This window comes from Leucopleurus acutus (assembly GCF_964270905.1).
Source record: "Leucopleurus acutus genome assembly, chromosome: 16".
NCBI lineage: Eukaryota > Metazoa > Chordata > Mammalia > Artiodactyla > Delphinidae > Leucopleurus > Leucopleurus acutus.
This window is the reverse complement of record NC_139158.1, coordinates 66,391,671-66,416,908: the sequence shown is the minus strand read 5'-3', so window position 1 is coordinate 66,416,908 and position 25,238 is coordinate 66,391,671. Positions and strand designations below refer to the sequence as shown.

The following is a 25,238-nucleotide window of genomic DNA, read 5'->3' as shown; positions in this document are numbered from 1 at the left end:
ATGTTTGTGAAAGACATCACACATCATCAGGGACATGCAAATTAAAACACTGTTGAGGGGCTTCCCTGGTGGTGCAGTGGTTGAGAGACCGCCTGCCGATGCAGGGGACACGGGTTTGTGCCCTGGTCTGGGAGGATCCCACATGCCGCGGAGCAGCTGGGCCCGTGAGCCACGGCCACTGAGCCTGCGCATCCGGAGCCTGTGCTCTGCAACGGGAGAGGCCACAGCAGTGAGAGGCCCGTGTACCGCAAAAACAAAAACAAAAACAAAAAAACACTGTTGAGATACCACCCCACACCTATTAGAATAGCCAAAGCACAGAACACCGACAACATCACACCACACGTTGGTTAGGATGTGGAGCAAGAGGAACTCTCAAATACATTGCTGGTGGGAATGCAAAATGGTACAGCCACTTTGGAAGACAATTTGGTGGCTTCTTACAAAACTAAACATACTCCTACCATATGATCCAGCAATCATGCTTGTTGGTATTTACCCAAAGGAGATGAATATCTATGCCCACACAAATACCTGCACGCGAATGTTCATAACAGCCTTATTCCTAACTTCCAAAAGCTGGAATCAACCAAGATGTCCTTAAGTAGGTGAATGGATAAATAAACTTTGGTACATCCAAACAACAGCATATTATCCAGCACTAAAAAGAAACGAGCTATCAAGCCATGAAAAGACATGGAGAAACCTTAAATGCATATCATTTAGTGAAAGAAGCCAATCTGAAAAGGCTAACTATGAATCCAACTATATGACATTCTGGAAAAGGCAAAATCATGGAGACAAAGGTTGGAGGGAAGTAGGGAGGGATGAACAGATGGAGCAGAGATGATTTTTAGGGTAGTGAAAATACTGTAATGATAAATTATACGTTTGTCCAAACCCACAGAACAACACCAATGTGAACCCTAATGTAAACTACTGACTTTAGGTGATTATAGTGTGTCAGTGTAGGTTCATCAACAGTAACAAATGTACCACACCTGGAGAATGTTGATAGTTGGGAGACTATACATATTTGGGGATAGGGAGTATGTGGGAAATCTTTGTACCTTCGTCTTAATTTTGCTGTGAACCTAAAACTGTTCTAAAAAATAGCCTTCGAAAAAAGTGACCAATGCGACAAGAGGTTAAAATGTATTAGCAAGAGTGACTAGATATATATTCTAAATATCTAAATACAGGTAAAGACTGCTTTTAAACCTGTTAAAACAGGGACTTCCTTGGTGGTCCCTGTGAAGAATCTGCCAGTCAGGTCACGGCACTCCCTTGACAGCTAGCTGCCTTTCCAGTTATTCTCTTAGGTTCTGGACGGGCAGAGGAAACAGACCTCAGGAGAATCCAAGCTTGTTTCTCAAACTACTAGCCTGCCTTCTGACAACTGTGGTCCACAAGCTCTGCTGCTACAAGGTTCCAAACCATGCCCTCAGCAACTCCTGTGCTCAGCAGAAATCCAGGCTTCCTTTCATGATACCATGAAAACCAACTTCAAAGTGATGAGACCTATTCAAGTTCTGTTGACTCATTTAAGTGTGCTGCATCCCACAGTCTCTTTAGCACACCAAGTACCATTCAGACAAATGATGTGGCAAGGTGGTCACATGCTCCTTGCTTAAAATACCTTACACTTGTAACAGAGGACTTAGCCTTTAATCTAAGGCTCATGCTCCCCTGCCTGGTACAGGAATTCGAGAGATCAAGCCCTGTACCATTTACACCAGCAGATGACACCGCTGCACCGCTCCCGCTCATCAGTCTTCTCTCCCTGCCAGCTAATTCACCTCACCCACACTTCACACGGCTCTTTTTCGTACTCTTGTCTTCAGACACTTGCCTCTTCCTCCACTACCTACCTTAAGCAGGAAAAGACAAGGCAAACCCAGGCAGCTGTTGCTTTTCCTTCCCTGCTCATGAATAATTTATACTGGGGTGGTGGCAGAGGTGATGGGTTGAGCTGAATCCTCCATTCTGCTACAGGCACCTACTGCAGCAAACCCCACACCACCCTAGAGAGGCCATGGGGAGCCATGAAACAGGCAGGAGTTCCACCAGATTTGCTGCTACGGCTGCCCTGTTTCAGGATCCTTGAGGAGAGGAGGTGGAGGGGAAAGCAGGCACCTGTGAGGAATTGCCTGGGTTTATTTGACTGCCAAGAAATGTTCAAAACATAGAAGGTAAAGGCCCAACACGTAGTTCTAAGATAATGCCGAGGATTTATGGTCCTGACAAAGCTCTGGAATCTTGCCTCACAGACTCTTCAAACCAGAGGGAGAAAATGTGTCCAACATCCCCCTGCTGACTTTGTGGGAACACAGTCCAGCATGGAGTACGAAGACAACTGGCTGAAGGAAGCAAGGCTGACACATTCTTTGCCTTTCTTGGTTACAGCGGTAAGCCAAATCTGACACGCTGCAGATGAGCTTGGGGATAAGATGGTTAGAAATGACAGGGTCCCACATCACAGTGACCTTTAGACAGGAATTTCACTTTCAAAACAAACAAAATTAGAAGCATACCCTCTAGCAACTCATGTAAATGTAATCACTGATCAAAATGTAAACACTGTCAAACCTACTTTCTTCTTGCTAAGAAGTATTTACATAAGAAATATTATGTTAGAAATAACACCACAGGCAGGGGGCTTGATTTGATAAGATTTCCAGTAACAAGACTCATGTGTTCCTTTATCTTGCCCTGTTGTGCTATAGGACATACGGTATATAAAAATCACCCACTGCTTGGCTACTCCCAATTAAGAATCATAAAGGGTTATTACGCATGAAGAAGTTTATGAAGGGCCCTGTTCAGAGAACGGCTTCAGAGTCAAAGAACGGCTTCACTGCATGAAGGGTAAAGAGAGCCAGGCAGAAAGGGGAAGCTGATCCTCGCCCTAAGATTACTTAACGTGCCCACTCAGCCCCCTCGTCCTGCCAGGAGGCTCACCTCTTGCCACTAAGGCTCACAGGATCTACATGTAGAAGTCACAGCTTCTACTTAAACCCCAATTAGTTAATTAATTTCTCTTTCTTTCATTCATTTTTCTTAAGGGAAAATACAACCTATAGATCCTTGGACTGAAAATCAGAATGCTGTTTTTAATTTTTCTTCAAGGATCTACACGGGAACGCTGAAAACCCATCACTGACTTGCACCTCTCTCTCACCCAGCTCCATGCTCCATATGACTTAGTGGCAGCGGAGACATCTCAAAATGACACATTCTGGGATGTCACAGCAGGGCTGGAGCTGCTGAGTAAGATGCAAGATACAGGGAAAAGAGGAAGTCGCGGCTCCGATCCCAGTATTCAGGGCCTTGTGGCTCCATTACTAAAATAAGTAATAAAGGTATTGTTGAGGCTCAGAGTGGGCTGCCCCAAAATATGCCACCGTGGCATATTGATTATTTTGAATTGAAGCTGCTTAAGAAGCTGCTTATATAAGGAAGAAAAAAAAAAGACTCTGACCCTCCTCTGTCTCCCTGAAAAGCAGGAAATAAATCTCTCATGTGAAAGGTTCACTCTGCATCTGGAGGTAGAAGGAAACACTTACTGTCAGAGACAAGGAGTTCAGAGCCAAGAAGCCTATATAAACAAACCTTGTTACTTTACTTCTTTAATTTACTACCCCAAGCTTAAACTCTGTTTAGAGTCTTTTCTAATTCAGCACCCAAAGCCTAAGTTTTTTTGTGCTGTCAATTCCTCACAAATTAATTGTTTGTCTAAAAAGTATAAAAGCTGCCTTCTCTGGCTACTTCTTAGGTCCCATTTTTATGAGATTTCCATGCACATGATTAAAATTTGTTTCTTTTTCTCCTCTTAATCTGCCTTCTGTCAATTTTATTCTTAGTCCAGCCACAAAAGCTCAAGAGGGGCAGAGGAAGAAATCCCTCACCCCCACCCGCTTCCAACAGAACACACAAAGTACTTCCCAGAAGGGAAAATGACAAAATGACCACAATTAGGAGTATTCTCAGAGCAATCCAACCAGCCACTGGAGGGATCAACTGGGAACAGCCTTCTTAAACCTGAAACGGTACCACAAAGTGTTTTCAGGGTATTTCCTTCTCCCCAGAGGACCCTCTACACAAAAGGTTTAAGGGAGCTTCTACTATCACAAGAAAAACCCCCTTATGATAGGGAATTGCAAAAGCAAGGGAAGAAGAATGAAAAGTCACTGTATACACATAACTAAACTAATAAAAATGAAACTAACAAAAATAAAATCAATTTTAGGACTGGGCAAATTTTCAAACCTTAACATAACCATAAAGCTAAAATTTACAATTTAACAGATGTCCATAAAAGTGCTCTAAAAAGAGACATTTAAAAATGACCTGGGTCCTTCAAAAATGCTTACACCATTTACACAATGGATCCCTCATACAAAACCAGATAAAACCAAAATACTAATGTACAGGAAGAATTATTTATAATTAATTCTTTTTTAAAAAGTTAACCTTCAAAAATGCAAGTTTTATGCAATAAAGCCCCCACAAACTGACTTCCTTAATGACTATTTTAATAAAGACCCAGGTTATTGCTGTGCAAGCATCGAAGGTGCCAACTTTTCACCTGTTTCTCCTTTTGAGCCTAATACTGGGGGAGTCAAGCATTCCTAGAAGGCAGATAAGAAGCAAAGGGTAGAAAGGAAAAGGATATTTTTCACAAAAAATAATTTTAAGCAATGTTTACTATAATTTTAAGTGCTATATGGTCTGCCTGAAGCAGGCTAGCCTGTAGGTTACTGCACAGTATTTGGATACAGCTCTCTCTATAAGCAATAAAAAAAACATCAATTCCTTCCCATTAGCGAAAAAAGGAAGAAAATGCATTTCCTAGCTCCTCCAAAAGACTGAAGGTATATCACCCTCCCACTGGAGGGAGGTAGGTCTCTGTGGTAGAACAGAAAAAACTCAGAGTCAGAAAATCCAAGGTTCAGATCCTACTCTACCTCTTGTCTGTGGTATGACATGTGACTTTACCTTGCTGGGCTTGGCATCCTCCTAAGATGGGAATGGAAATAATGCCTATATCCTGGGGTGATGGTGAGTTCTGAATGAGACCAAGCACTTGTTAAACTGTTCAATGTCAATGAGCAGATCTGAGAGGGGAAAAGAACAATCACCCTTCCCATGTTTATTATTTTATAATATTTAATCTTCCTGATTTATATGTTAAAGATGTACAGAATTGAAGAAAAAGAGAATTATTAATGGGATACAAAATCCTTCCTCCCACAAACCATTTGAGTATGATCTGAAAATTTAGCACATTTACTAGAAGCTGGCTTGAGAAAATGAAAAGGCCCATGACCTCCAAGATGAGGGGAAAAAAGTCACAGAATTTTTAATTAGGTGGCACCATAGTCCAACCCTATCAATCTAAAAGCTGAGTGAGAAAAAGAATTTGTCTCAGGAGTAAAGCCTAGATCTCGCAGGAACGTCCTCAACCAGAAGGAGTCCCCGTTGAAGATATCCTCTGACCGCACCTGGAGATAAACCGAACTGCAACCGTAAGTGCCACCTGAGGTCAGACGCTGAGCCAAGCATCAGGATTAGGGTTGGGGATGAAAGAATGACAATACAGCCAGGATTTTATGATCTGGTCAGAGAATCACCAAATAATCCCTAAAGAGAATGACAAACTATGTGGTGCTCTAAAGGAAAATGATAGGGAGCTACGACAGTATATATGGGGGGTGGCAGCGGGGAGAGACCTGGCTTTATGGGGTGGAGATGGGGTTTCCGGGAAATACTGTTTGACTTAGGATATAAACGATGAATGGGGATCAACCAGGTAAGGGTAACCAGTGGGAAGTAAAGGAGGGAGAGAGTGTTCTATGCAGAGGGAACAGCACATATGAAGCCAGAGACAAAAGAAGGTCAGCACAGACAAAATGCAATGGAACACGGCAAGAGATATGGCTGATGAGGTCAGCAGGGGCCAAGTCCCGGGGTGGGGTAGGGGGATGGCCACATGCGAGGATTTGGGCCTATATTCTAGGAGCAATGGGAAGCCATTTAAATGTTTGAGCAGAGAATGACATGCCCAGAGCTGCATGCTGAAAACATCACAGGGTGCCATGCAAAGAATGGATCACAGGGCATAAGAACAAATGCAGATGGATCAGTAACCAGGCTACTGCAGGCGACCAGGTGAGACACAGTGACAGCCTGAACTAAGGTGGTGGAGGTGGACACAGAGATGAAGAGAAGGGGGACAAATTCAAGAAAACCTGAGGAGACAAAGGTCACAATGGCTTGGTGACTACTCCAGTGTGGAAGACAGGCGACGGGAGGTTGTCTGGCAGAGGTGCAGCAGAGGAGCTGAGGGAGAGACTGGGACATGAGAAGGGTGAAATGACTGGCGTGGGAGGTGGGAAAAATAGGGGGAGAAACACTGGATGAGGTCCAGTGTCTGGTTTTGATGAATGGCAATGCTCTTCTCCAAGAGAGGGGAAGGGCAGGAAAGGAAAGGTTGGAAGGGAAGAGATGGTGTGTTTTGACCATATTAAGTAAGAAGTATCTGTGGAAATAAGATAAATGGGTCTTAAGTACAAGGAAGTGTCTAGGTAAAGATTTAGATTTAAGCCATCAGCACAAAGGTGGTAGCTGAAGCCACTTTATGTCACTCAAGGAAAAGGTCTGGAATAAGAAAAAAGCTAAAGGAAAACCCATATTTACAGGGCAAGGATGGAGAAAAGCTGATTAAAGGACAAAAGTCCTAGAACCAGCAGAAGGTGGGATACAGAAACCAGAGAAGGAAAACACATAAAAATTATTAAACAGTATAAAATGCTATAGAGAGGGCCAAAAAGAGAAAAGGAGATGAGAGACAGAGACTGAAAAGTATCTTTTGGCTTTTGAGATTAGACCACTGGTGGAAGATTCTAAAGACAGTAATGGAGATACGCCTGCTAAACTGCAATGGGGTAAGCAGAGGCAGCAAGGAGAAACACGAAGTTACAAAGGCATAGTGGTAGTGGTGCAGGGGTGTGCTTGTGTGAATGTGATTTAAAAAAATATTAGAGAGGCAAAGTATGCTACACGTGCTGAGAAGGACGCTTTCAGCCAGCCTATTGGAGAGTTCTTCCACAGAAAGGAAAATAACTTGGCCCTAAAGATCCTGTGAGATAAAGAAAGGCGAACACTAACAACTTAGGTTAGACAAGTATTGGAACCTGTTTGCCCCAGGTGAGGGTAAAATTATTATTTTATAAATGAAAAACCACACCAAAGACAAGAGGCTGCAAAGACCACTGGCCTCAGTAGAGAAAGTCAGAAAGAGCCTGGAATGGGCACTTTAGGTCCTCATCACTAAATCCTAACTGGGGCAAACGGTATCTTTCTGGGAATAACTCCTAGTGAGTTTATGTCCCACGGAGCAGAAACACTATGGGCAAAATAAAAGGACTCGGAAAAGCACCAAATACATCATACCAGACATCATGAAGAAAAAGTGGGCTGTGTCTATATATAATCACTATCCAAACCCCAATAATGCTTAGAAGGCTGCTGGCAAATTTTTGCTGAGTTGAAATTTGCAAAGTTACTCTGCTTAAAATTCTCAAAGTACCTAACGACTGGAAGAAGCAAGAGAGTGGTCCACACTTTTTCCTAAAGATGCTGAAAGAAGCTGAATAAGGAAGAGAACAAATAAGGAGGCTGGCAGAGTCATAATGACATTTGGCTGGTACCATCACTTCTTTACATGAAGCAGGCTGTAGGTACCTCAGGGACTTTGTAAAGGTTTCAGGTTGACTCATTATAAGCATGCACATTTTTGCCCTAATCATGGAAAAAGACTCTTTCTGACCTTATTTCAGGCCCTACATTTTATAAGGAAAAACAAAGTCAGAGATATAACTTAGAAGATTGCAGAGTATGCCACAATCCAATTTTACTTTCTTCAAAAATCACAACTTGAAGTGGGAGTAGAAGGCCCACCTTAACAGGAGTAGGAACATTCATAAAGACTAAAATAGATCTTCGCTCAAAATAACATGTACCCATTGGGTCAAACAGACACCTAGACACAAGAGCTCAAATTTCTGTAATCTGAACTCTGCTCTCAAAGTTATGATCACTCGGGCTTCCCTGGTGGCACAGTGGTTGAGAGTCCGCCTGCCGATGCAGGGGACACGGGTTCGTGCCCCGGTCCGGGAAGATCCCACATGCCGCGGAGCGGCTGGGCCTGTGAGCCATGGCCGCTGAGCCTGCGCGTCCGGAGCCTGTGCTCCGCAACGGGAGAGGCCACAACAGTGAGAGGCCCGCATACCGCAAAAAACAAAAAACAAAACAAAAAAAGTCACTCAAGTCAATACTATAATAAGAATTGCTATTTTCCCACATCTGTTTCAAATGTAAACAGATAAAACCTAGAAGAGAGCCCTATTTGTCTGATTAAACTATTCAATGTTCATTCCTTCATAAAACGAAGATTAATCCTTAACTTGTGGATATATATACACATATTAAAGATATATATCTTCTGTCTGTCTATAAAGCTCAATAAAGTTCTAGACTGCCTAAGATGCTTTGAAAAAGATCAAGAAGCAATATTGTAACAAATTCAATAAAGACTTTAAAATTGGTCCACACCAAAAGAAATTCTTTAAAAAAAAAAAGTATGGAATTCCAGCAGGGAGAGCTTTGAAATCATATCACTTTTTTCAGTGTAAAGTCTCAAATGTCAGTGAACCATGCCCTTAGGTCACCAAGTAAGTGAAGTACATTATATGGGGCATCTTCCCCCCTGGAGTGACAAGAGATTAATATAGAAAGAACACACACACACACACCTAAGCACACACACCGACAGATAAAAGTTCCAGCTGCAAATCTGGCCTGAGCTATAATCAGCACCTAAAATGAATGGAAGGAATCCAAGGACTAAACACTGCCTCCAAACTCCAAATTACTCACAGAAGCACACAACTCAAGAAAAGTCTCCACCTACTGGAGGGAAACCTATTTAAAAAAAAAAAAAAAAGGGGTCCTACATCAAAGGGATGAAAAAGCAGTAAGCAAGCCAAGGCCTGCTGTGTGGGGAAGGACACGAGTACAAACCCCCCGATCACTTGACCCATGTGAGCAGACTGACCTGCCTCAACGACTATTCTACAGCCTGTGGTGCTGACAGCACTGCTGGTCTAGGGAGGAAAGAATGACATGCTGAGGAAGGGCAGTGACTACTGCTTAGCAGGGGACCAGGCAGGGCCTCTCAGTTCCCAGGGGAACACAGTAGATGATCACTGGAGTCAGGTTTCAGGAGACTGGGGCTCTGGTCCTCACTGACTTCCTCTGTGACCTTGAACTGCTCATATAAATGCTGATCTTTGTCTTCTCATCTAAAGTGAGGATTAGGGAATTCCCTGGTGGTCCAGTGGTTAGGACTTCGAGCTTCCACTGCAGGGGGCACAGGTTCAATCCCTGGTCAGGGAAGTAAGATTCTGCATGCCACGCAGTGTGGCCAGAATTTTTTTAAAAACCAAAAAAACAAACAAAAACCCCCTCCGACTATAAAATGAGGATTAGATCACCTGCTCCCATCTGCCCTCACTATAATGGACGATGAGATACTGGCTTTCATCACCACGGGGAAAGGGGAGAATTTACTCCAAAGCTGACAAAAAAGGAGCTCTCTATCTCCACCTACTGTCTATCCCATTACAGGAATGAACACTTCTAACCACCTGCTCCCTGCAGGGAGGTGGGGGATGCTGCCAAAAACAACAGACGGCCAGCAGTTTGGTTTAGCGCCCCTCAGCTACAGTCAAAGACTTGCTCAAGTCTGTTATAACCAAATTACAAGCAGATACATGAAGAATCACAAGACAGCGCTGGATTCCGGGCTGTCTCCCCCTTCCCAGCCGTGTTGCCTGAAGTAGAAAGCTGTGCTCCCAAGTATTCATCACAGCTGAGGGGGAGGAGCCACGCTGGGGAAAGAGCAGCAGGCCCCAGTTCCATGAACTAGTTCTCCCTTCCTCGCAGAGCAAGAGCATGCACAGTTATAGCAGAGGGTACTCGGAACGTCTGTGGCAAAACGGGCTCTCTCAAATTCAGAAAGGTTTTTTCGAGGGCCACTTTAGAATGCTTTCATGCAACCATTTTAATCCCCCTACATAAGATGTCATGTCTCCGAAACAAGATTCTTGGGATTGCTGAAATGATCAACTCTGGCTACTCTTCTGTGTAGAGTGTCTTTCTGCTGTGACCTGACCTTATGAAATAAATAAACTAATTTTAAAAATCCACAATAAACAAACACAAACTCAATAAAAATCACAAGATGTCTGCTTTGAATTGTATTCCTGGTCTGGGCTAACTCTGGGTCTGAGTTTCTTTACCAATTCAGAAGCTGGACTATACAATCTCTAAGGTTCTGTCCAGCTCAGTAATCCTGTTAACCACCTTACCTAGACATCCAGGCCTTTACTTTGCAGAGTGAAGCTGGCTGTCACTGACCATGCCCTGGTGACTTTGTTGAGTGCACACGCATACATATGCGTGCCTTCTAGAGGTGTGTAAGACACTGCCTACTGAAAGGAGGCGCACGCTGTCTTCTACTGTGGTCCCTGATACCGAGGGCACCTAAACAGGGCCTTTGTAATATCAAATGCATCAGTAAGTGATAATCTAGCATCTCTTTTAAAATCTTGCAGCAGAAATTAAAGCACACCTAAATAATTGGGAAGACATCTCATGTTTATGGATTAGAAGGCTTAAGATTGTTAAAATGGCAATAGTGCCGAAAGCAATCTCCAGATTCAATACAATTCCTATTAAAACTCCAACAGCCTTTCTTGTAGAAATGGAAAAGCTGATCCTCAAATTCACACAGAATTGCAACAGGCCCCAAATAGGCAAACAATATTGAAAAACAACAACAAAGTTGAGGACTCACATTCTCTGATCTTAAAACTTACTATGAAGCTACAGTGATCAAAATAGTTGTGATACCAGCATAGGACAGACACACAGATCAGTGGAATAGAACAGACAGTCCAGAAATAAACCCATACATCTATGGCCAACCGATTTTTTACAAAAGTGCCAAGTATTCAGTGGGGGACAACAAATGGTGCTGGGGCAACTAGATATCTATATGCAGACAAAGAAGTTGCACGCACGTCCCCCTGCCCCACCTCACGTCATATACCAAAATTAACTCAATGACCCAAATGTAAGAGCTAAAACTACAAAACTCCTAGAAGAAAACACAGGAGTAAATCTTCATGATCCGGGATTTGCCAACAGATTCTTAAATGTGATACCAAAACACAAGCAACACAAGAAAAAACACAGTAGGACTCACCAAAATTAAAAACTTACTACATCCAAGGGCATTATGAAGAAATGAAAAGACAACTTATAAAATGGGAGAAAATATCTGCAAAGCATTTATCTGGTAAGAGTTTAATATCCAGAACATACAAAGAACTCTTACAATTCAAGAACAAACAACCCAATTCAAAAATGGGCACAGGTCTTGAATAAACACTGCTCAAAAAAATGATACACAGGGCTTCCCTGGTGGCGCAGTGGTTGAGAGTCCGCCTGCCGATGCAGGGGACGCGGGTTCGTGCCTCGGTTCAGGAAGGTCCCACATGCCGTGGAGCGGCTGGGCCCGTGAGCCATGGCCGCTGAGCCTGTGCGTCCGGAGCCTGTTGCTCCGCAACGGGAGAGGCCACCACAGTGAGAGGCCCGCGTACCGCAAAAAAAAAAAAAAAAAAAAAAAAGATACACAAATGGCCAACAAGCACATGCTAAGATGCTCATCCCCATTAGTCGTCAGGGAAATGCAAGTCAAAACCACAAGATATCGCTTCACATCCACTAGGATGGCTAGAATTTAAAAAGGACAGACAGTTATCACGTGCTGAGGAGGATGTGGAGAAACTGGAACCCTCCTCATACACTGCTAATGGGAATGTAAAATGGTACAGCTGCTATGGGAAACAGTTTTGGTGGTTCCTCAAAAAGTTAAACATAGCATTCACCTTATGACCCAGCAATTCTATTCCTAGTTATACATATACCCAAGAGAAATAAAACGTATGTCCCCACAAAAACTTGTACACAACTGTTTACAGCACCATTATTCATAATGGCCAAAATGCAGAAACAATCCAACTGTCCATCAACAAATTAATGGGTAGACATTTTTTCATATCTATACAATGGACAATTCAGCCATAAAAAGAAATGAAGTACTGATACATGCTACAACGTGGATGAACCTAAAAAACATGTTAAGCGAAAGAAGCCAGACACAATTATATGAAATATCCAGCACTGGCAAATCCATGGGGATAGAAAGCAGGCTGGCAGTTGCAAGGGGCTGGGAGGAGGGGGCGCATAGGGAATGACTCGTTAATGGGTACAGGGTTTTCTTTTGGTATGACGGAATGTGAAATGTTTTGGAACTTGATATAGGTGGTGGTTGCATAATACTATGAATGTACTGAACGCCACTGAAATGCATACACTTTTTTTTTTTTTTTTTTTTTTGCGGTACGTGGGCCTCTCACTGTTGTGGCCTCTCCCGTTGTGGAGCACAGGCTCCGGACGCGCAGGCCCAGCGGCCATGGCTCACGGGCCTAGCCACTCCGCGGCATGTGAGATCTTCCTGGACCGGGGCACGAACCCGTATTCCCTGCATCGGCAGGCGGACTCTCAACCACTGCGCCACCAGGGAAGCCCATGAAATGCATACACTTTAAAATGGTTATTACTTTTATGTTCTATACATTTCACCTCAATTAAAAAAAAATCTGCAGATAGGAACACATCTCCCCAGAGCTCTTCCCTGTGTGGCATATAGTCTGTGTGTGTACCAAGTGGCATGTATATCACAGAACTGTCTCCTTTCAGTTCTAGAGCACTGCTAGTCAAACACCACGATGTAAAAGAAACCAACTGATGTGTTAAGGTGGTAAAATTTTGGGTACCTTCCCCCTTTTGATTTTTTTTCTTCAATGCTTGTACAAATAGATTTCCTTCTCTCTCTCTGCTTTTCACATGCCCTGATCAGTCAGACGGAACATACCACATCATACTTTCTCCAAACAAGACGGGAACTTTGTCCTACTCTATGGCTTGTAAGCTTCTAGCAGTCACTTGGGGTAATGGTCACCTCTGTCACCCAGAAACAAACCTTCCTTTTGCTCCAAGAACTGAAGTTTAGAGGCTTTTCTGGTACCTTTGGCCTTTTCCTTTTTGAATTCACCTTCTTCTGTATCCTCCACATTCCTTATCCTCACTTCGGGGCTGCTGTTTGTGCTTCCTTCTACATGCTTTCTTTCCCATTTCTGTGTTTCCTCATGTTCATGACAAATATTAAGCAACTCTCCTTCTAACCCTGCCTGGAGTTTAAGGCCAATGTCTACCATAACACCCAAAAGGAAAATCAGAAATAAAAGAAAAGGTAAAAAAAAAATCATCTCAAAATGAATCATGATTCTACTTCAAGGAAAAAAAAAGAAAAGCAACACAAAGGAGGAAACCCCCAGTTTCCATCAAATACTCACCTTTCTTTACTGATATATTCTTTACAACCAAGAATTAATTTTTTAATTCAACCTAGAAAATCCTCTTCTTTATGAAATAAGGTTTCATCAGGTGATGAATTTCACTCACAGAACAAATATTTACTGGGGAACAATTATGTTCCTGACGCTGTAAGAGCAGCCGAAGAGCACATACTCGAATGAACTTTGGAAGACCTGCTGAAGGCAGTATGTTGTTCAAAAACTGCCCGTGCATTTTATAAATCTCTTAAATTTTAAATAAACTTCGGATCAAATTAATGTTAAACATTAACATATTCATTTTTCCTTGGTCTATTTTAACTTAGACACAGTGAGTTAGGACAGTCCCCTTACTTAGAACATGTCTCACATTCTACTTTAACTCCTTTTTTGCTGTTTTTCTCACACTAGAGTGGAAGCTCACTGACGGGAGAGCGTACATCATGCTCCTCTCCGATTATCTCCTGCCTGGCATGGGCTTTGTTGACTTCATGGCTGAGTAAGCAGCCCTTGAAAGAGTATGGAGCCTAACTCCCACAGGAGGGCTCCGGCACCCCGCTCCCATACCTTCTGTCTTTGCCTCCTTTCATAAATCTGTCTGCTCCAGCCTGGCTGTTCTCCATTTATAAATATATTTCCCTTCTTCAACTGCTACTTCATTTTAAGAAGAGGCTTTAGTGCCTGCGAGGAAGTTTGGACTTAACCTTAAACCACAATCACAATTGCCAGTTGTCTCCTTGATCTATATTATATACAATCCCTCAGTTTGGTTTTATGTTCACCGATGCTGTTTACTCAAGAATATGATTTCCTTGAGGGCAGAAACACAATCTCTCTGTGAGCCATAACTCTGTCTTCTACATCCCAGGGTCTGAATCATCCTAGGCTCTGAATCATTATATTCCCTATCCCAAACTTTAGAAGCCACTGAGAAATCTAAAATTCTCAAGTGAAAGAATAAAAAGGTATGATTATTACGTAAGGAAGATATAAACTTGAAGGAAAAAAAAACCTTACGTGTTAACAAATTAGAACTTTGGGAAGAAAAGACCCTCAAGCAAATAATTACATTTCTAGAGTTCTAAGAATTCCATATTCTACACCGACAGCAATGAAAAGATTAAAAAATAAAAGCAGGGCTTCCCTGGTGGTGCAGTGGTTGAGAGTCCGCCTGCCGATGCAGGGGACACGGGTTCATGCCCCGGTCCGGGAAGATCCCACATGTTGCGGAGCTGCTGGGCCCATGAGCCATGGCCGCTGAGCCTGCGCGCCCGGAGCCTGTGCTCCGCAATGGGAGAGGCCACAACAGTGAGAGGCCCGCATACCGCAAAAACAAAACAAAACAAAACAAAAGAAAAAAATAAAAGCAGACTTCATCATGTGGCAGTTTTAAAACAAGTATTGGCAGTATTAAAAAAAAAATGTTGAAAAGGTAGGTAACTTTATTTACTGTCCTCATCAGTAAGAGACTTTGGAAGATTTATAAGAATTCATAGTAATAATGCATCTTTCAAGTGGCACATACTTAGCAAGTTTTATCATCACTGTAAGGATATAATGGAATTAAGACCAGTCTATTATGGGATATGAGAGAAAAATCTCAGATTCTAGGGAGCAAACCGTTCATATTTTTAGCAAACATGGATAAAGAAAGAACTAAAACCATCTTTCAACATCTTATGTTATACCTAGTAGTTTGTTTTTTTAAATGTAGCAAATTTAGCTCCACTTTTATGATGAATAGTTTTGCTCATGTGGCTGAGAGACATGGTTTGGAATAAGAACTGGCAGTTCAGAATCTGTACTTTCCAGTGGTGGGACATACCCGTTCTGATTCTTAAAGCAATGGAATTCCAATGCCCAGATGAGTAAAGAAATTTGGGCTGGAAAGCAACAAAACACACTCAAATCTCTGATCCATCTCTCTGCCTTAATGACCTCTTGTGGCATCTAGCAAACCACTGGTTCTACAGAAACCAGAATGATCCCCCAAGAAATATAGGGAGGAAGTGCAACTAAGAGGAAGGGAGACGTACAAAGAGTTAATTCACGCTACCAACCCAATCTCCTTCTCAAAGACTCTGTCCTCTATGGTAGCGTGCCACGTTCCACCCAACAGCAGCTGCTCATGATAATCAATGTCTGACAGATCAGAGAAAGCCCTTAATGTGTTGCCAAGGGGCAGTTCAACAGATGGCATGGTGACTTACAACCAGAATCATTAATTACACTCTCTTATTAGTCCCAGGGCACAGTGCTGAAAATGCTTCCTCAGTGAAAGATGAGCATTTCAGATAAATGACCGTCTGGTACTGCCTGTCAAACTCCCTTTAGGATTTCTGGTCAGTGTTGATTTCTAAATCTAAGCCATACTATTTTTATAGCCGTTTCCCATCTTCCACTTTCAAGCTGGCTAGGAATATGAAATTTCCACCACTACTACCCATCACAGCTCCTGTAGTCATTGCAGGTAACAACATGGTAAAGAGCGTCCATCCTTCGTTTCCCCACACAAGTCAGGTGACTGTGTTGAAAGGCAAACACAACCATGTCAGCCACAGGGCTAGCTCACTTTTCCCTCCCTCTGTGCCAGAGAATGTGTTTCTTTGAGTACAGGGCTGGGGGAGGGGGACCATCCCCTCCCTCCCCAATCTACTCTGTTTCTTGTAGTAAGCGACTGATGCTCCAACTCAAAACTGTCTTCCCTTCCCAAACCACTGGCTGCAACTCTTCTCCACGTCTCTTTGAGAAAAAGAAGGGCAGACACTCCTGAAAAGGAAGCGTAGCAGCTGGAAGCAAGCAAAAGTTCCCAAATGTCCACACTGCCGGTTCAGTTATCTCAAAGGACTGAGGATAAGCCACCATGTATTTAATTAAGAAGCCAGACAAACGCAAACTAGAGAAACTAGTTCTGAAGGCCCTCTCCAAGGGCACTCAGACAATGTCAGCTCAGGGTAGAAATTAGTTCCTTCCCAACAGTACGAGAACTGGGCTCCATAAACATCACTATGTTTACATGGAATTTTAGAACAGACTGCAGACAGAGCTTAGAGGCACACTACTTATTGGCCTCAGCAAGGATACAAGTTGGAAATAAATCTCAGTATAACCCAAAAGAAAGAAAATTTCAAGCATTTCCCAAATATTACCAAACAAACATTCTTTGGTTTTGCTGAATGCCTATTCTTCCTGTACCTCAATATACGTTTTGGGCTTTTTTTGGCTGCGTTGGATCTTTGTTGCTGAGTACGGGCTTTCTCTAGTTGTGGCGAGTGGGGGCTACTCTTCGTTGCGGTGCGTGGGCTTCTCATTGCAGTGGCTTCCCTTGTTGCGGAGCACCTGCTCTTAGGTGCGCAAGCTTCAGTAGTTGTGGCTCGCGGGCTCTAGAGTACAGGCTCAGAAGCCCTTCAATAAATTCTGATGGACCTGACAAACTGAGTGGCGAATTCTAACTCACTCAAAACTATAATCGAGGGGCTTCCCTGGTGGCGCAGTGGTTAAGAATCCGCCTGCCACTGCAGGGGACACGGATTCAATCCCTGGTCTGGGAAGATCCCACATGCCATGGAGCAACTAAGCCCACGCGCCACAACTACTGAGCCTGCGCTCTAGAGCCTGCGAGCCACAACTACTGAAGCCCGCGTGCCTAAAGCCTGTGCTCCACAACAAGAGAAGCCACCGCAATGAGAAGTCCACGCACTACAATGAAGAGTGGCCCCCGCTCGCCGCCAACTAGAGAAAGCCAGCACACAGCAACGAAGATGCAACACAGCCAAAAATAAATTAATTAATTTTAAAAAAAACCTGATGGATGTTCTCATCTCATGAATTTTTTTAAAAAGAAAAAAAAACGTGTTATTTAAGGCATAATAAAAACCTCCTAATGTGGGTTGCAGGAAGGGAAACTTGGGAAGTTTGGGTCTGCCTTGCAATGTACTCACTTCTAGTTTTTTCTCCTTTTCTGACAAAACATCTTTCTGGTTCTGGGTGTACTCCACCAACATCCGAGCCAGCTGGCGTCGGTCTTCCAGTTCTGCCGCCAGGCGCCCGTTATATTCGGCTAGTAACAGACATGCTTCATCTACTGTTTTTGAAAGACGTTCAGCTGCCTCTTTGTCTAAGTACAAATGAGACCAAAAAAAAAGAGAGACAATATACAATGACACAGGCATAATTGCAAACATTTCTGGGGGAGGTTAGTCTCTCCCCTAACATTCAAGTCCAAGAACAGGCCAGAACCTGTAGACAAACAATGGACTGGCTGACAGAGAAATCCAAAGGTACTCACTCCTGTCAACAAGACGGGACATTTCTGAATTACCTGAAGTGAGGCAATTGTACAAAGAGGGGAATCTGGTAAATGATTTCTAAATGCTTCTACCAAAAAATGAATAAATATAAATAAATAAATATCTATAGCGACAAAAGCTCTACAAATAAACAGAAAGAGATATTTAAGGTCATTTGTGAATCAATATTTCCCTGCCTCTGAGAATTTCAAAGGTGCTTTCATTCATATTATTTCATTAAATATTCTTTGCATATCCCTCTGAAATACAAAAGCAAGCACTCATTTCTTGGGTGTGGAAACTAAGACTTAACAAAAGTGACAGGTTCAGTAGCAGGTTCTTTGCTGAGGAGCTGAGACTCAAAACCACATCTATAAAATGGACCTATAGGATTCTACTTCTTAAACTATGTAAGCCTTAAACCTCTTCTTCTATTTAACAAAATATAGGGTCTGATAAGAAGCTTTCAAATGCGACCCACGCTGAGAAATACTTTATATAAATACACAAAAATAAAAGAAACAGAAGTTTCATAAAACAATACTTTCCTTAGTATGTGCAGGGTGTTCTATCTTCTAACCCATAAAAAAAAAAAAATGTTGGTCATTATCTACCAGACTGATTTCAGGTCCAATTAATGGGTTGCAACTCATTGTTTGGGGAAAAAACTGTGCGGAAGAATCAAAGAAAGGGTATCCTTGGAAAGAAGGGGTGAACAAGGCTCAACATTAGGAAATAAGAAAAGACAAAGGACTATTTGTATTTCAAAGAAGTGATGTAATTAATTACGTGTGGTTATGGTGAGATTAAAATTTTTAAGCAGGTATACCTCATTTTAAAAAGGCCTTAAAGGATCGAGAGAGATCGGTGCTTTGAAACAAAGCACTAGAGACTCCAGTAGTTCCATGGGACAAACTCAAAGTGAGTTACACAGTGATACAGATCCAGTGCTTCCTATGAATACAGGTTGACAAGATGAGAGACCTCAGCACTGTCATACGTTAACCGGGATTTAAGAATTCCAACACAGTTTCTCTGGCAAACAGTCTGCCTGACTTTTAGATGCCTTCTCTACGTGAATACTGGAAGATGGACTGTTGAGGGATTCCAAATTAGGCCTGATGTCGAAGATCAGGTACTTCTATGCTCCTTGGGGGCAGGGAAACAACAGGATGTTCTTGGTGGAGGAGCACTGAGTCAAAGAGAACACAAAGGAAAGAGACATCGTCAGCCGTGGAGGGTGGAGCAGACGGGACACTTACTCTTCTAGACTGGCGGTGCGGCCTGGGACTGAGCTGCTGGGGCGGGTGGGCTGCTTTAGCTTTGTCACTGCTTAGCAATTGTTTGTAATGGTTAATTCATTAAAATGTGTAAGTGCCTGTGGCAGAAAATGGCAAGGAAAACACTAATTTTTGAGATTAAAATAAATAAACAAAACCAATTCTTTTACACTCCAAGAAGTGTACAAAGGAAATAATTCATTCACACAAATAATTACAAACCAGAAAAAGAAGCTGCAATAGTTTTATGAGCTATAGAAGAATATGCAGCCAAAACGTAGCAGCGAGATGCTCACTTCGAAGAACGTACCTGTGGCTGTCCTCACATGCTCTGTCTACCCTCCCAGCCACACAGACAAGGGCTGTGTCCTCTTTTGGCCAGCCCTTCACTTGCGCGTGGGCATCCCACCCCCTCCTGCTTACTCCAAGACTCAAGTTTCTGGGTCTGTCCCCTGCGTTTCCCCATGCCTCATCAACTTCTCTCCCTCCGGAAGCACCCCACCAGCACACACACACGCTGCTCTATCTTCTGTGTGTCACTCTCTAGCTATTGCTCCACATCCCTGATCCTCTTAAAGCAGAACTTCTCAAGAGAGCTGTCTATCCTCCTGGTACCCACCTCCTCCCCTACTGCTGTCACTAAACTCACTCCAATCAAATTTTACACTCCAAATCTTCCAATTAGCCTCACGAACATGTGGGCTCCTATTGTGTGTCCAACACTGTTCTAGGCTCTGAGTCAAAAGGTAACACAAAGGACAAAAACTCTCTGCCTGCAAGTTTACAATCTCAGGGAGGAAGAGAAATAAGTAATACACTATATTTTAGTTATTTACCAGCTGAAGATAAGAACTCTACAGAAAAATAAGGCAAAGGAGGAAAAATGGGGCATTCAGAGGGAGGAAGGCAATTTTAAATAAGGTAGCCAGGGACTTCCCTGGTGGCGCAGTGGTTAAGAATCCGCCTGCCATGTGGGTTCGTGCCCCGGTCCAGGAAGATCCCACATGCTGCGGAGCGGCTGGGCCCGTGAGCCATGGCCGCTGAGCCTGTGTCTGGAGCCTGTGCTCCGCGGTGGGAGAGGCCACAACGGTGAGAGGCCCACGTACCACAAAAAAAAAAAAAAAAGAATCCGCCTGCCAATGCAGGGGACACGGGTTCGACCCCTGGTCCGGGACGATCCCACATGCCACGGAGCAACTAAGCCCGGGCACGGCAACTACTGAGCCTGAGCTCTAGAGCCTGTGAGCCACAACTACTGAAGCCCGTACACTGCAACTACTGAACCCACCCACTGCAACTACTGAAGCCTGTGTGCTCTAGGGCTCATGTGCCACAACTACTGAGCCCGCATGCTGCAACTACTGAAGACCGCGTGCCTAGAGCCTGAGCTCCGCAACAAGAGAAGCCACCGCAACAGAAGCCCGCACACTACAACGAAGAGTAGCCCCCACTTGCTGTAACTAGAGAAAGCCTGTGCACAGCAACAAAGACCCAATGCAGCCAAAGGAAAAAAAAAGAAAAAAGGTAGCCAGGGTAGGCTTCACTGAGGTGATACAGAAACCAAGGGCTGGAGGTAGTGAGAGAACAAGCCATGTGACTATCTGGGGAAGATCATTCCAGGCAGAGAAAACAGCCAAGGACAAAGGCCTCTGGAGGGGAAAGTGCCTAGCAAGGAACCCATATGACTAGAGTGTTCTGAGCAGAGGGGGGACACAATCCAACTTCCATTTTAGCAGATCACTCTGGTTACTATGTTGACGACAGAAAGATGACTGGGGGACAAGCAGGCAGCAGGGTGAGCAGATAGGAGGGTACTGTGATAATTCAAGTGAAGGTGGTGACTCGCACCAGGTGGCAGCAGCGGAGGTGGTAACAAGGTGTCAGATACAAGTTGTAGCCCAGATCAATAGGAATTATGAGGGGGTCATCTACTGAGATGGAAAAGACCGTGAGAGAAATTTTGGAGGGAAGATGAGAAGTTTGGTTTCGGACAGGTCAAATCTGAAATGTCTTTCGAGCTATCCAAATAGTAACACTGAGCAGGAGGCTGGATATATGGGTCTCAAGTTCAAGGGACAGGTCAACACTAGAGATATAAATTAGGGGATCATTAGCATAAAAATTGTTATTTAAAGTCATCGAACAGAATGAGAGGAACTGTCAGTGAAACTAACTAGGAAAGAGGGCTAATTACTCAAAATTAAGAGGTGAAGGAGAAGGGAAGAAACCAGCAAAGGAGACTGAAAAGACACAATCAGAGAGAGGGGAGGAATGCCAGGAGAATATGCAGTCCCAGCTTCCTCCTGCTGCTCTAACATATCACCACAAACCTGGTGGCTTAAAACAACATAAATGGATTGTCTTAATATTCATTATCATGGCCCCTTCCTCCATCTTCAAAATGCATCTCTCTAACTTCTGCTTCCACAGTCACAGCTCCTCTGACTCTTGCCCTCCTACCTCCCTCTTATAAGGACCGGGCCCACTTGACTAAGCCAGGATAATCTCTCCACCTCAAGATCCTTAACTCAGTCACATCCACAAAGTCCCTTTTCCTATATAAGATAATATATTCACAGGTTCTGAGGATTAGGACATGGACATTTTGGCGGATCATTATTCTGTCTACCACACCAAGTGAGAAAGTATTTTCAGGAAGAAGAAATGATCAACTGGGCCAAATGTTACTGAGATCAAGTTAAGATTGGGCAAAAAATTCACCACTGAATTTCAGCAATATGGAAGTCACCAGCAACACTAATAAGAGCAGAGTCAGTGATGTGGAACCAAAAGAAAACGGGCAGGCGGGCGGGGTACGGGGCACGGATGGAGACAGCTGAGCACTGGTGATCTATATTAGAATGTTTTGCTATAAAGAACAGAGAAATGAGATGGTAGCTGGAGGAAGATATGGGTCAAGAAAAAAATTTTTCCCAAATGGGGAAAAAAATACATGTTTTTATGCTATGGAGAATGATCCAGTAAAGGGGAAAAAAAACTGGAGATGCAGGAGAAAAGGGGAGAATTGTTGGAGCAGTGTTCTTGAGTAAGTGAGAAGGAATAGGTCTAACAGGCAGAGGGGCTGCTTTAGAAAACAGCATGCTCATCCACAGAGATAGGAAGAGAAGTGAGCCAGTGTTTATTTGTTTTGCCCAGCCACATTCAGTTGTGAACGGTGACCGCCAGGAGCTGGGGTGGGGGAAATGAGTTGTTATTTAATGGTATAGAGCTTCAGTTCTGTAAGATGAAGAGAGTTCTTGAAATTGGTTGCACAACGTGAATGTACTTAACACTTCTGAGTGCCACACTTAAGAATGGTTAAGACGGTGAATTTTGTTAGATGTATTTCACCATAATTAAAAATCAAAATAAATAAATAATTTTTAAAAGCCATATAAATCCTTTAAGTCAGTGAAAACAAATGAAATTATATACACTGCTAGTTTTATATTAATTTGCTTCCAATTTTGCAGATTGTGATTCTGACAGTAAGAATAAATGAGGTGGTCCTTATAACAACAACAAAGTTGGATTTAACCAGGAGAAAAGTTGGGTTTTTGCCACGAGACTAGAGTGAAGGGAAAAAAGAGCAAAAGGGACTGACGGTGTGTGTGAGAGAGTGATTATAAAGACTCTAAGTGTAACAACTCCAAGCTGAGTAATGAAGAAAACGAGGCCATAAGGGGAGTAAAGGCTGGGAAAAGGTGGAAAGATTGACAGACTGTGGCATCAACAGGCTGTTAAATCCAGTGGGTTTAATTGTTGGGGTGAGGGATGGTGGCAGTAGAGAGAGCAAGCCCAAGAGGCCTCCGTGTTGTCTTCTCCAACTAAGCACACTCCTGCCTGAAGGTCTTGCCGGGTACCGCTCCCTCCACCTGGGGGGCACTGCCTTCCCTTAGGTCTCCTCACAGCTTGCTTCTTCATGGGGCCGGGGGGGGCTCTGATCAAAGCCCATCTCATCAGGAAGACCTCCCTGGGCACTTTTGGAACAGCGCCTCCACCCCCACACCTCTGGCTTTCCTTTCCTTTGGGGCACTTAACCTGTGATGGGATGTGGGTGCGGCCCCTAGAGCAGATGCCACATGGGGTGCCTCAAATGTCTGTTGAGTGAAGGAGTATTTCATGAGTAACCTTGATTTCCTTTAAATGGATATGGAGGAAGTGAGTGAAGCAGCCAAGGTAAGGGACTGGAAGGAGAAAATGGTGGCCCTCGGACGAGAGTGGAACAAAAGGTCCGAGCTTTTGTAACGGGAAGAACACAGGCTCTGCAGCCTAGGCTGGCAGAAGCACCTGGCGCAGAGCATACTCTACATGAGTTTGCACTTCACTCCTTCCTCTCAACAGCCCACGCATAAAGCGGGAAGAATGCCAACTGCCCCTCCCTGTTTAATTGGGGGTGATCATCAAGAGGGCAAAATGACATGACTAACAATACAAACCTGGAGTTCTTGGCACTGAAGGCACTATCACCTATGGGGTATGTCAGTGGACAATGTAGAAGTCACAGCACTGAATCACAATTTTTTTTTTTTGGAAAGGGTCATGAGTTTAATGCCTTCCCCCCGTCTGCCCCCCGCACACATAATTTGCACTGTGGTTTCAAAAGACCTTACTTGTACTGAGTACCACAGGCTGTGGCATGCTAGCATTTCTGAAATAATTCCTAGAGTCACTATTCAAGCTCGGACTATTCCAGCAGCTTCTTTGTTCAGCATGTGAGTTATGTTTGCAAATCCCAAGATGACAGAGAACCCAACACCATGTGGAAGGTCTGTATTTGCAGACATAAGCGTGCCCTGGGGTTTGATGCATTGGAGATATGTCTCTCTCCCCTCATCTTTCACCCAAACTACCTTCTCACCTGTTATTTTTTCCAAAAGAGAAACATCTTGCACTTCCTGGGGTAAAGAAGCAATTTTCTGTCGGACAGTAGCATCCCCTGATGCAGCATTTTCCAGGTCCTGCAAAGCTTTGATTAGTTCCTCAGTCTGTACAATGAAAACACAAACAACACTATCCATTAAGACCTATGGGGATATGGGGTCTAAAGAAACTTAGCTGGAGTTAAACAAGGTGGAGGCAAATTCTAAATATGATCATCCCTGACGTTTAAAAAAATCATTGCTCTTATCCCAGAGTGTATACTGAAGTCAATGATACAAATTCTAAGAGAATGTACATAATTTTTCTAAGTCCATGGTAGAACACAAAAGAAATTCTACATAACTGTGAAAAAGAATTTTTTTAAAGAACATGTTTTTGGCAACTTAAGAAAATGGAGTCTGGTTCATACTGTTTAGTTTCAAAGGATGCATGATCGCTGGTACAGAATGGCCTCCAGTTTAGAATAAAAGTATACACGTCAAATGCTTAGAAATTTGTGTGTTGACTGATCAAATGACACTACCTACTTCAATTCTTTCTTGAATTTGCACTACAAAATGAATATCACAAAGATGACATTTTTGATTTGGGCAGTCACTCCCAAAATTAACTGTGTCAAGCTCATTAGTTACAAACAAAGAGGGAAGAAAAGCAAGAAGAGCAAACCAAGAATGCATCTTCTGTAAATACCAGAAAGGGTTTTTTTTAATTGTCAGGAAACACACGGTGCTGACAGGTTAGCTAGTCCATAATGACCCTAAGGCTACCATGTAGATGGTAGTCAGGTTATCCTGAAAGTTGGTAATTCAGGCTGTTCTCTTGAAAGTTTTTAAATGCAAAGATATATGGCCTAACACTGCTTTCATTTGACCCCCCGGACTAATTCAACATTTTAACGTAACACAGATCAGACATGCTTCCTATTTACACAAGCCTTAAACACTCCCACGTGTAATAAAATAAAGCTGTTTTAGGCAAAATGAGAGGCAGTGCAACTCAGTGAAAAGAGCATGGGCTCTGCAGTCAGTCAGACCCAGATTCAATTAGAACACTGGGCAAGTTACTTAATCTGTCTCCTTGAGCCTCACTTCCTTTGACTGTAAATGCATAACTACATAAACAAACAGCTAAAACCAACCACACAGAGTTCATGAACTAACTTGCACAAAGGGTCAAACAATGCAGATACACGGCTAAAAACTCGATAAGTGCTAGCTCCCTGTTTTCATATTTAAATA

The 25,238-nt window shown here is 43.2% G+C and overlaps 1 protein-coding gene across 4 annotated transcripts in view; it reads right to left on the bottom strand.

The window, feature by feature from the left end:
* The window catches only part of RPRD1B (regulation of nuclear pre-mRNA domain containing 1B), a 76,206-nt gene that overhangs the window by 27,743 nt on the left and 23,225 nt on the right, over nucleotides 1–25,238 (bottom strand). For all 4 annotated transcript variants that reach the window (XM_082857738.1, XM_082857739.1, XM_082857737.1 and 1 more), the window contains 2 exons: nucleotides 23,978–24,104; nucleotides 17,489–17,664 (listed from right to left, as the gene is read on the bottom strand). In XM_082857738.1, coding sequence (XP_082713864.1) covers nucleotides 17,489–17,664; nucleotides 23,978–24,104 — 303 coding nt within the window. The remainder of the gene's footprint in view (nucleotides 1–17,488; nucleotides 17,665–23,977; nucleotides 24,105–25,238) is intronic.